This window comes from Saccopteryx bilineata, chromosome 3, assembly GCF_036850765.1.
Source record: "Saccopteryx bilineata isolate mSacBil1 chromosome 3, mSacBil1_pri_phased_curated, whole genome shotgun sequence".
NCBI classification, from domain to species: Eukaryota; Metazoa; Chordata; class Mammalia; order Chiroptera; family Emballonuridae; genus Saccopteryx; species Saccopteryx bilineata.
Genome location: NC_089492.1, coordinates 1,274,122 through 1,285,561, shown reverse-complemented (window position 1 = coordinate 1,285,561; position 11,440 = coordinate 1,274,122). Strand labels below are relative to the sequence as shown.

At 62.6% G+C, this 11,440-nt stretch overlaps 1 protein-coding gene across 6 annotated transcripts; it reads left to right on the top strand.

The window, feature by feature from the left end:
* Positions 1–931: 931 nt before the first annotated feature.
* On the top strand, positions 932–6,180 carry GLI4 (GLI family zinc finger 4). 6 transcript variants are annotated; one of them, XM_066265506.1, is made up of 4 exons: positions 932–973; positions 2,375–2,536; positions 4,163–4,279; positions 5,145–6,180. In XM_066265506.1, exons 2-4 carry the CDS (start codon positions 2,413–2,415, stop codon positions 6,062–6,064), a joined length of 1,161 nt encoding a protein of 386 aa, XP_066121603.1. In that variant the 5' UTR covers positions 932–973; positions 2,375–2,412; the 3' UTR covers positions 6,065–6,180. The 6 variants fall into 6 exon arrangements, with proteins under 6 accessions (XP_066121603.1, XP_066121604.1, XP_066121600.1 ...); XM_066265507.1 differs by lacking the exon at positions 932–973 and adding an exon at positions 980–1,245; XM_066265503.1 differs by lacking the exon at positions 932–973 and adding an exon at positions 980–1,245 and having other exon boundaries at positions 4,078–4,279.
* The last annotated feature ends 5,260 nt before the right edge of the window (positions 6,181–11,440 follow it).

Sequence of the window (11,440 nt, the reverse complement as noted above, 5' to 3'; positions counted from 1 at the left end):
TTAACCAAACTCCTAAGAGAAAACACATAAGGCAGAAAAGGAGTTTGCCAACAGGATGGGAGTGACCCCCTAAAGTAACAAGATACCATGTCCTGCAGACGCCACCTTGGTGGCCCTCCATAACTGAGAAACTAAGTTTGGCTTTGCCAGTTTCTTGGTGCCTGCAGTCATACCCCCTGTAGGGATCCGGGAGACACCGTCCTGCTTCCTGAGACCCCGGGGCTGTCTGCTTCAGGTCCTGAATTGTGAAGAACTGGGGTTGGCCCCTCCTGCACCCTTGCTCACTCTGCCTGCCTCAGAGCAGCCGTCCTTAGTAGGTGCGAGTCAGCTTCCCAAAAGGGCTCATAGACAACGCCTAGGGACGTGTTTTGGTTGTCACAACAGGGCAGGGGCTACTGGCACCTGGTGGGTGGGGTCAGGGAAGCTGCTGGGCAGTGGGGATGGGACTAGACCTGGAGGTCAGGGGAGCTGGCGGCCAGGCTTTAGCAGCTGCACCCTACGGGAGGCAGTTTTCGGCAGAAACCTGAGCACTTCCTTGACGAGATGCCCGTTCAGGCTGAGGAGCCTGGCAGGGGACGGAGTCGGTGTCCCCCAAGGTGGGACAGAGGCGTAAGGAAAACAGTGATTGCCTAAGTCTCTGCAGGGAGTACCTAGAGCCCACAGGTCCCCGCACACCCCGCCGAAACGACTCCAGCGGGGCGACACAGGGTGGCCGGGCTTGGAGAGCGGGAGGGACAGACAGAAGAGGGGAAATGATGAAGCTCAGGCCCCCGCCGCCCTGTCCACGCTCGTGGACCACACGTCTAAAAACAACTGAATTATCTGTGTGCTCCCATCTCGAGCTTGGGGGGCCACGAAGGCGGCAGTCCTCCCGGCGCCCAGAGCGGCCCGGAAGTGCGCGCGGCGGGGGCGGGGCAGGGCGCGGGCTCACTTCCGGTCGGCGCGGGCGCGGCGGCCACCTCCGGCTCCGAAGGTGAGTGGCCGTCAGGCAGGGGCGGTGACTGCGGGGGCGTCCGGCACTGCCTGCGCTCGCGCTTTGTCACCACGAACTCCACCTCGTAGCCGCGGCCGCGTGACCTTGATCCCGGCCTGGGGGAGCGCGGGTGGTCGCCCAAGATCGGAGAGGAGGCCTCCGCCGGCTGGTGGGCGCACTGGCCCCTGGCGGTCGCCGTGTTCGTTTGCGGGGCGCCCCCCTACGCGCCCAGAACCCGAGGCGCGGGAACCGTCCTGCGCACTTTGCAGATGGTAAACTGAGGCTCCAAGAAGTCCCCGGTCCGAGGCCAGCGAGTCTGAGCACCTGACCCCAGCCAGGGCAGGCTGCCCTCTGCCGCTGAGCGCCCCGAGGCCGGGCCCTTTCCCGCCGGGCCCAGGCGCCGAGCTGGGAAGAGAGAGAGCAGAGGGAAGAGAGCTCCCGGGCTGGTGGCATTAGCTCCGCCTTCAGCCTGTTGCAGCAGCGTGGGCTTGGAACCTGCGCGCAGAGTTTGTGCTCGCGTCCCTGTGGGTGTCCAGCGTGACCGCCACTTTCGCTCAGACAGCCAGGGTCGAGCTGAGCATGCCCTTTGCCGGATAATAAGCCCCTGCAGGTAACTAGCTGACTTCAGGTGTGACGTAGGGTGTTGAGGACCTGCATCCAGCTGTCACGACTGCAGCCCGACACTGTGTCCGCTTACCTGGCTGCCCACGACCCTTCTCGATAGGGACGAGGCTCGCGGGAGCTGACCCAGAAGATCCGGACACTGTTGAGAGCCCTGGGGCTGCCTCCCCGCTTCCTTGAAGCACGTGATCTGCCACCGCTGCAGAGTGCACTGACTTGTTTCGTGTCTCCTTCTTCACCCCCAAGCAAGGAACCCTGCTTCGGCACAGTGAAGAAAAATGATCAAATTGCACAAGCCATTCTCACAACCAAATTAAGAAAAGTGTCTTTGACACATTGCCCCACCCCCCAATGGCTCAGAGTGCCGCGGGCAGGGACAGAGGTCACCAGCTACAGCCTCTGAGGACTCTGCAGGGTCTGAGGAAGAGGCTTTTCGTTTTCGGGAACGTCTCGTTGAGATTTAATGTGGAAGGTTCATGCTCCAGGAGATGAGGTTCAGTTTTTCAACGTCCCCCAGGGCCAGTGGCCCCCTGTTGTGGTTCAGGAGGTTTTTCTGGGAGAACAAGGGTGCTTTTTCCTGTGGACTAGGCTGTGGGTTGGGACATTCCAGGCCATTTTTGGGACAGCTTTTCAGTTCGGTTTCTGCAGCTGTGCTGGTGCTGTCACATGGAATAACATCCCAGGGACCCGGATCACCTTGCACGTCAGGCCCCTCGTGGTACCTCTGGGCGTTCTTGTTCCTGCAACCCACTCATCCTGCCATGGTTTTTGTTTCCCTAGGTCTCAGGTGTGCACACTTTCATCAGGCCTTGGGAGCGATGGCAGCCCTGGGGGACTGTCAGGAGCCCCCTCGTGTCCCGTCCCCTGTCAGTCTTGAATCACTGGGGACCCTTGGAGCCCACCGCCAGGAGGCCCAGCCTCGCTTCCACAGTCCTCATCACGGTACTCGCCCGGCACCCCTGACCCTGTGGGCGGGACCCAAGGCAGCTCACTGTGTGCTGGGGCTCCTGCACCTTCAGGTCTGGGTCAGGGCTTAAGTAGCCTTAGTTGAGGCTGGGGGCTGAGCTTTGTGAGAAATGGTTCCTCAGGGGCAGTCGCTAGAACTGGGTTTCTTTCTGGAGCGATGTCAGGAGCAAAAAGGGAAGCTGCCTCAATGCCTGGGTCTTGTGTGATGGGAGCGAGTCATCTCCCTGTTCACACCTTTGAAAATCGTGGCCAGAGTGCTGGGCAGGCTGGTTTGGGTAGGGACTCCACGGACCTTACTCCACGCCCCTGGCAGGGTCTGGGGTTGTTAAGGTGTGGAAGTAGCCAGTGGGGGAGGATGTCCAAGCCCCATGCACATGGTGTCCCTGGATTCTGTCCATGCCCCCATATCCCACGGGAGGCCTGACCTCACCCTTGTCACAGCTGAGATTCATGGAGCAGCAACTGAGCTTAGTGCCAGGCTCTGCAAGGTCTGGGCGAATCATCTCGAAGCCCAGGGGCAGCCCTCTCAGGCAGGCACTAACAGAAGAAAGAGGCTGGGGTGGCATGAGGTCTCACCCAGCTGAGGAACATGGGTCACTGCTAGGTTAGTCCAGTACCAGGACGGGAGCTCCAAGCAGCACCCTGTGCTGTGCCTAGTTTCCGGCTCCTGCCTATCCCCGTGCTGGGCCGGGCCAGAGGGTGTGGGTTGGGGATGGACTGGGCACTGCCCGGAAGGAACCTGGACACCACCAAGTGCATATGGCGGACAGGCTTTGCTGCGCCTGCTGCCTCTCCCTCCACACTGGTTTTGGGATCTTGCGCTGGGCTCTCAGCCCTATGCCCCGGGGGCTGCACTCCCTGCCCCTTATATAGTCAGGACTTTGAGGTCCATACTTTCCCTCCAGTTTCTCATGTCACTCTCAAAACAGCCTGGCAAGGTAGGACCTCCTGCCCACATGTTTTTGGTGGAGACATGGAAGGCCAGATATGAGCTGGTGGGGGCCAGTAGGATTCACACCTTATCGGTCTGACTCAATACGCCCTTGACTCCCAGCTGGGCCCGGCAAGCCATGGCTCCTCCTGTAGGAGAAGTGGACCAGCAGGACATAGGCCTGGAGAGGGGCTGTCCTAAAGGACGTGCTGACCAAGCCAGCCTCGCAGAATGAGGAGGCGGGGGCCTGGGTTGAAGTCCCAGAGCCCATGCAGAGGTGGGCTGCCCTGACCCAGCTCCACCAGTGAGAACCAGCCTCAGACAGCAAGAGCCCAGAGGCCCTGAGCCACGTCCAGGTGCCTGAAACTTTGTCCAGTGGGAGGCAGTGTGGGCTGCAGCCAGCAGCTTCAGCCCTCCCGGTGCTGTGCTAGAAACAGAAGTAGGGCGACCCTGCCCACAATGAAAACAACCAGGGTTGACCCTAAAGAAGAGATGTGGGCCGCCAGGCAGGCCCTTGTACCTGGAACTGGGCAGGTCCTGGAGGGGGTGCTGTGGGAGGCCAGAGGCGCGTTGTGTCATGACCTAGGAGCAGTTGGCACCCTGCAGGCTGCTGAGAGAGCCCCCTGGATTTGAGGACAGGGAGATGAGCTCCAGCCCCCCTGTACCTCCAGGCTCCCCCAGCTGCAGCCTGGAGGTGCTCTCCCAGCCGTGGCAGGAGGAGGAGCTGTTGGATTTGGACGTCCAAGACGTGGAGGAGGTCCAGATCAGCAGGGACACCTGCTGGCCAGGTGAGCGAACAACCTGTCCCGGGGGCTGGCCCAGGAGCACCTTGACCTGTGGCCACCTGCCAGGCTCCTTGCAGTGTCACCTCTCTGGGCACCGCCAGTGCCGGGGTCCTGGGCCTTCTTGTCCCTGGCTCAGAGCTCACTTCTGCCCCCCCGGCCCTTCCCCCATTCAGTCCACGCGTTGACCCTTCCTGAGGCTGTGAGTGCAACCCAGACCCCTCCCCAGAGCTCCAGACCCCCAAATCCACCTGCCTGTCTGATCGGAGTCTCCAACCCAGCACCGCTGCCCCCACGGGCCAACAACTTGGGAGCCCCTAGGCCCCTCTTCTGCTGTGCCGTGCCTTTGACCTCTGCTTGTACCCCAAATCAAGCTCCTGTTCGCAGTCCTGTCTCCCCACAACCTGGCTGGGGCTGCACTCATCCAGGCCCTCAACTCCTTGCTCACCCCCAACCCTCACTTCTCTGCCCGTGAGAAGCCCTGGGAATGTCTGTTTGGTACAGCCACCTCCCCAGAGATCCTGCCAGTGTCTGAAGAAGGGTCCCTGGAAGGAGGGCAAAGGAGCTGGACTGAGAGGCATCTGCCCCCTGACCTTGGCTGGCCAGCCTCTGGAGGAGCTGTGGAAGGCGCCTCCTTGGAGAAGGGCAAAGCCCTCTTTGCAAGGGTCTGGGTAGCACCCCGGAGCAGGGAACTTGGTGCTCGCTTAGGTCTGAGTCTGACTCCTGTCAGGCCTTTGCCCAGGTCAGCTCTCTGCCTGGTCCCTGGCACGGTGGCACCCCCTGCTGGTCCTGTCACCTAGAATAGCACAGTATGGCCCTGTGGGCAGCTGGACTGGTGGGTGCCATCTACCTCTTCCATTTATCATTTCAGATTCTGAGTCAGAGCCCGAACAGGCCCTGTCATCTCCCCGCCTGCCGGATCCTGGAGAGGAGGTGGATCAGGGTGGCAGGACCCTGAGGACCCTTTTGAGGAGTCTTCCCCACAGACCCACATTTGGGGGCAGTTTGGGACAGGAGCCCAGCTTGGAGCAGCCAGCAGGCCCAGCGTCGGGGGCCACGTCCTGCCCTCGGAAGAGGGGTGCCTGGTGCACGCCTGGCATGCCTCAGGGAACCTCTGGGACCGCGGGTGGTCCAGAGCCAGGGGACAACTTGGGCCGAGGCTCAGGCTCTGGACCTGGGCAGGGCTGCCCGCGGAGCGCAAAGCCGCACAGGTGTGAGGCCTGCGGCAAGAGCTTCAAGTACAACTCGCTCTTGCTGAAGCACCAGCGCGTCCACACGGGCGAGAAGCCGTACGCGTGCCGCGAGTGCGACAAGCGCTTCCGCGGCTGGTCGGGCTTCATCCAGCACCACCGCGTCCACACCGGCGAGAAGCCCTACGAGTGCGGCCAGTGCGGCCGTGCCTTCAGCCATAGCTCCCACTTCACGCAGCACCTGCGCACCCACAACGGCGAGAAGCCCTACGAGTGCGGCGAGTGCGGCCAGGCCTTTAGCCAGAGCTCTAACCTGGCGCGGCACCGGCGGCTGCACACGGGCGAGAAGCCGTACGCCTGCAGCCAGTGCGGCAAGGCCTTCATCTGGAGCTCGGTCCTCATCGAGCACCAGCGCATCCACACGGGCGAGAAGCCCTACGAGTGCGGCGACTGTGGCCGGGCCTTCCGCGGGCGCTCCCACTTCTTCCGGCATCTGCGGACCCACACCGGCGAGAAGCCCTTTGCCTGCGGCGCCTGTGGCAAGGCCTTCGGCCAAAGCTCGCAGCTCATCCAGCACCAGCGGGTCCACTACCGGGAGTAGCGAGCCACAGCCGAGCCTCGAGGGGGAAGCCGCAGGGGGGACTCTGGCATTCTCACCCGTCACAGCTGGCACTGCACACCGACTGTCCCTAATAAATTCTTTTTAGTTGATGGAAACCAGAGCAGCTCCTACCTGGGCGAGGCCATGGGGCTACTTTCTCTCCCTGAGGGCCTGTATGGGGGGGGGGAGAAGTGACATGGGACCCTAACAGTGTCCATTCCAGGCATCCCCAAACTACGGCCCGCGGGCTGCATGCGGGCCTGCTGAGGCCATTTATCCGGCCCCCGCCACACTTCCGGAAGGGGCACCTCTTTCATTGATGGTCAGTGAGAGGAGCACTGTATGTGGCGGCCCTCCAACGGTCCGAGGAACAGTGAACTGGCCCCCTGTGTAAAAAGTTTGGGGACCCCTGAAACCTCTTGGAGCCACAGGGGGCTGTCTGAGCTAACCTGGGACTGAGGCTTGGAAACATCGTGTCTTATCTGGAGCCACGTCCAGAGCGTGGTCGACCAGCTCAAGATGGGTGCTTCCAGATAGAGACCCCGGAAGGGGCTGCCAGGATAGGCTGGCTCTTGTTCTGGGCATGGTTCTGCAGTCCCCTCACTTATCTGGGAGAATCCACGAAGCTTGTTTTCCATGCAGCAGGCCCCTAGACCTGCTCTGTTCGCCTTCTTGCTTCTACACTGCCCAGGAAGGTGGGGCCCAGGTGTACCCTCTTAGCAGGTGGAGGCCGTCTTCAAATCTGTGTCTGCCTTGTAGCAACCAGACCGCCAGCTCTGGGAAGATCTCAGCTGAGTAGGGACAGCAGAGTGTCAACAGCACATGCCCACTCCCCACCTGCTCTCCTGGACAGGGCAGCACAACCTCACCCCACACTGAGGAGTGCCTAGCATCTTGGGTTTTGTTTTTTCTGCAGGAGCTGGTCCATAGGAGTCTGTGGTTGAGCCACCTGCCCTCTCCAGGGAATCTGGATTTCATTCCAACACCCTCAATGATATTGACAGTGCACCAGGTTTGGGAATTTCTGGTCTCATCCCTCAAAGCAGGTGCTCCTGCACACGCAGTTGCCGTGGTCCTACTCAGACATCACCTGGACAGGCAGCTTGAACTGCAGGACAGCTCCGGCTTGGGCCAGAATCTGCCCTTTCATTTCTGTTCCCAGCTCTGCCTCTGGGCCTGTCATAGCCTGGCTGTGCTTGTCCAAAGAGCCTTTGGATTTGAAGGTAGTGGTCATGCCCAAGGTCCATCCTGCCCCCAGGTTCTTTTCTAAGCACTTAGTTCCTTCAGGGGTCACAGTGGGCTTTCCCTAGCAGTGGACGGTGAGGTTCTCACTCCAGTCCGAGCCAGCGTCTGCCATCCCTCCCCCCAGCCACTCCAACCACCGGACCTGGCCTCCCCATTCCCTCGCCCACCATAGACCAGGCAGGTCCTCTAGAGTCCTCGCTTGGATGCCCCTCGCTTGCTTCCTAAAGCCCTTCCTAAGGCCTCAGAGCCCTTCAGGCCTTGCAGGTCCCCTCGCTCCTTCCCTTCCCGAGTCTCCGCTCATGGGCACCGTCCCCATCGCCCCATCGCCCCGTCCAGCACCTCGGACAGCTCCGGGCACGCGCGCCGCGCCCAGGTCGCCCGCCCTGCGGCTCTCCCGGTCCCGGAGTCCGCGCCCCGGGCCTCCCGCCCCCTAGGCCAATCCCCCGAACTGATCCTTCCGACCGGTGCCCCGAGCTGGCCCCCCAGGCCGGTGGCCCAGCTGCTTGCCGGGCCGGTTCTCCAGCGGGTCCTCCGAGCTGCCTAGAGCGCCCGGAAGTGCCGGCGGGGCGGGGCGGGGCTTAGTGCGGGCGCGGCGCGCGCTTCCGGCTCCGCCTCGAACTCCGCCTCGGTCCGGGTCGCCCGGTCCACAGGCGCCTCACTCCGTTGCGCGGGTCGCCGCCCGGCCTTGGGCCTTCCCTTCCGCTGTCCCCTCGCCCCCAGCGCCTGACGCAGGGCTCCCAGCCCGGCCGCGCCCCGGAGTCTCCGCGACGCCGCGGCCACGGGCTGAAGTCCAGGCCGCTGTGCCCCTGGGGAGAGAGCGCGGGCTCTGGGCACCGCCCGGCCGCATCCCACCGCCCCGGGGCTTGTCTTCCTCCGGACCCGTCCACGGGCCCGCACGGCCCCGCCGCCCGCAGCGCCGGCACCCGCTGTGATCGCAGCTCCCGCTGCGTCCGCCGAGGCGGCCCGGCCAGGCCGGGACCCGGGGACCCGGGGACACGGGACTGCCCTCTCGGGCCCCGGACCCTCGGGCCGCAGGCCTGGCCTGGACACCGTGGTCACTCCGCGCAGCCGCCTCGGCTCTGCCCGGGCCCCTCCCCGCTGCCCTGAGGAAACGGAAGTCTAGTCCTCGGGGAGCTCCGAGTTCAGACTCCGTAAGTAGGTTTGGGAGTTGGTTTCGTTGTAAAAGTCGTTCATTCTCTCTGAAGGAAGTGGGACGTTGGGAACAAGAGGACACCCCGAAGAGAAGCCACGTGTCGCAGCAGCAGGAGTGTCAGCGCCCCCCCACCTGGTTTAGGCTCTGGGTGGTCGACAGTCGGTGCCGGCGTCCCCCCGAATTCCTGCAGCAACACTTGTGCCCCGACCGTCTCGGACTCGCCGGGAGCAGCGCCGACACCGTATCCCCGCGCCGCCCAGGCGTGCGCGTCACCTGCACCCTGTTTACAGGCGAGGACCCAGGCCCGAGCGGACTTAGCACAGCTGCGGTTCGAACCCAGACCTGGGGCGCTGAGCCCGCGCGCTCCCCCCCCCCCCAGTCTGCGGTAACCATCGAGGACGAGCCCTGCACTCACCAAGGCAGCCGTCGCAGCACGGCCGGTCCCCCGAGGCGACCTCGGCTCCGGCTTCTCCGCGGCCCCGCAGCTGGTGAACTCCAGGTACGTGGAGGCAGGACCTGCGTTCTGCTGCGCATCTGACTTGGGCTCCGCACGGTTCCCAGAGTCACCCGTGTCGTCTCCTCCTGCGTCGGTCAGTAGTGGGGTCTTTCTCTACTGGCCTGGCCTCGCTCTCCTGCTCTGTTGATGGACAACTTCAGGTCTTCCTTGCCGGGGAATTTCCCTCCCGTCCCGTATTTGAAGAGCAGGCTCCACTGCGGCCCCTCCTCTGCTCCTCTGCTCCAAGAAGACCGTCTGGGGGTGTCCTGCCTGTGTCTCCTCTGCCTCCCACGTCCCTCTCCTTGGTCATCAATCGTTCTGTTCTTTTCTCCTCTGCTGAGCGAGGAGCCCTCACACCTACCCTGCCATGTCCCTCGCTTGACCTCATTATACCATGGTTTTCACTTCTGATTTCTTCTCGTAGGAAAAAACCATTACTAATACACTACCTTTTTACAAAAAAAGATGTTTTAAGGAAGAATTACTAATAAATTAAGTGTACAATGAAATCTTAGTATACTATTCTAACTTGTACTTCAAATATGATTTTAAAAAATCTAAATAGTTAATAGTTTCTCAATGTGACTATGTTTACATTGACCCCATTTTTACTTCATGAGGCCACTTTTCCCATCCCACACCTGTTGTGTCCTTTCTTAGCTCCAGTGTGTCAGGACAGCAAGCCCCTCCCCATCCCGGGCCCCCGGGAGTGCTCACCTCCCTGTCTCTCGCCATGCTGTCTCCCACTGCAGCTCCCTTCACACACTCCTGCTCTGCTTCAGAACCCACTCTGACAGTGCCCGCCAGCGCTCCTGAGGGGGTCTGCCCCGGCCTCTGTCCCGCCCTCTCTGCACAGCTGTCCTGTCGGGCTGTCCGCTGTCAGGGGCTGCTCCTCCTCCACGAGTCTCCTCCTTCCTGAGCCCCGGGGGCCAGCACTGAGTGTCTCTGTGTACATGCATCCTGTCCGGCTGTCCGCTGTCAGGGGCTGCTCCGCCTCCACGAGTCTCCTCCTTCCTGAGCCCCGGGGGCCAGCACTGAGTGTCTCTGTGTACATGCATCCTGTCCGGCTGTCCACTGTCAGGGGCTGCTCCGCCTCCACGAGTCTCCTCCTTCCTGAGCCCCGGGGGCCAGCACTGAGTGTCTCTGTGTACATGCATCCTGTCCGGCTGTCCGCCCTCAGGGGCTGCTCCTCCTCCACGAGTCTCCTCCTTCCTGAGCCCCGGGAGCCAGCACTGAGTGTCTCTGTGTACATGCATCCTGTCCGGCTGTCCGCCCTCAGGGGCTGCTCCGCCTCCACGAGTCTCCTCCTTCCTGAGCCCCGGGGGCCAGCACTGAGTGTCTCTGTGTACATGCATCCTGTCCGGCTGTCCGCTGTCAGGGGCTGCTCCTCCTCCACGAGTCTCCTCCTTCCTGAGCCCCGGGGGCCAGCACTGAGTGTCTCTGTGTACATGCATCCTGTCCGGCTGTCCACTGTCAGGGGCTGCTCCGCCTCCACGAGTCTCCTCCTTCCTGAGCCCCGGGGGCCAGCACTGAGTGTCTCTGTGTACATGCATCCTGTCCGGCTGTCCGCCCTCAGGGGCTGCTCCTCCTCACGAGTCTCCTCCTTCCTGAGCCCCGGGGACCAGCACTGCGTGTCTCTGTGTACCTGCATCCTGTCTGTCCACTGTCAGGGGCTGCTCCGCCTCCACGAGTCTCCTCCTTCCTGAGCCCCGGGGGCCAGCACTGAGTGTCTCTGTGTACATGCATCCTGTCCGGCTGTCCGCCCTCAGGGGCTGCTCCTCCTCCACGAGTCTCCTCCTTCCTGAGCCCCGGGAGCCAGCACTGAGTGTCTCTGTGTACATGCATCCTGTCCGGCTGTCCGCCCTCAGGGGCTGCTCCGCCTCCACGAGTCTCCTCCTTCCTGAGCCCCGGGGGCCAGCACTGAGTGTCTCTGTGTACATGCATCCTGTCCGGCTGTCCGCTGTCAGGGGCTGCTCCTCCTCCACGAGTCTCCTCCTTCCTGAGCCCCGGGGGCCAGCACTGAGTGTCTCTGTGTACATGCATCCTGTCCGGCTGTCCACTGTCAGGGGCTGCTCCGCCTCCACGAGTCTCCTCCTTCCTGAGCCCCGGGGGCCAGCACTGAGTGTCTCTGTGTACATGCATCCTGTCCGGCTGTCCGCCCTCAGGGGCTGCTCCTCCTCACGAGTCTCCTCCTTCCTGAGCCCCGGGGACCAGCACTGCGTGTCTCTGTGTACATGCATCCAGCCCAGCAGGTCCGTTCTCCCTGACTACTGGCAGTGCCGGCGGGGACTAGCCTACCCAGCTGCTCGGTCTCACTGTGCTGAGACTGCCCCTCACTGAGCTTAGATTTTCTGCTCTTGAGGCCGCCAGGGGGTCTCACCTGGAACCCTCTCTCAAACTGCCCGTTCGTGCTCATGCAGATCCCATGGGTCGGGCATCCGGGCACAGCGCTGTGGGGCCCCTCTCGGGTCTCACCGGCTGC

Coding starts and splice junctions, on each gene's coding strand:
- GLI4 (XM_066265503.1), top strand. Junction 2,537..4,077: donor CTTCCACAGTCCTCATCACG/GTACTCGCCCGG, acceptor GTCATGACCTAG/GAGCAGTTGGCACCCTGCAG. Junction 4,280..5,144: donor CAGGGACACCTGCTGGCCAG/GTGAGCGAACAA, acceptor TTATCATTTCAG/ATTCTGAGTCAGAGCCCGAA.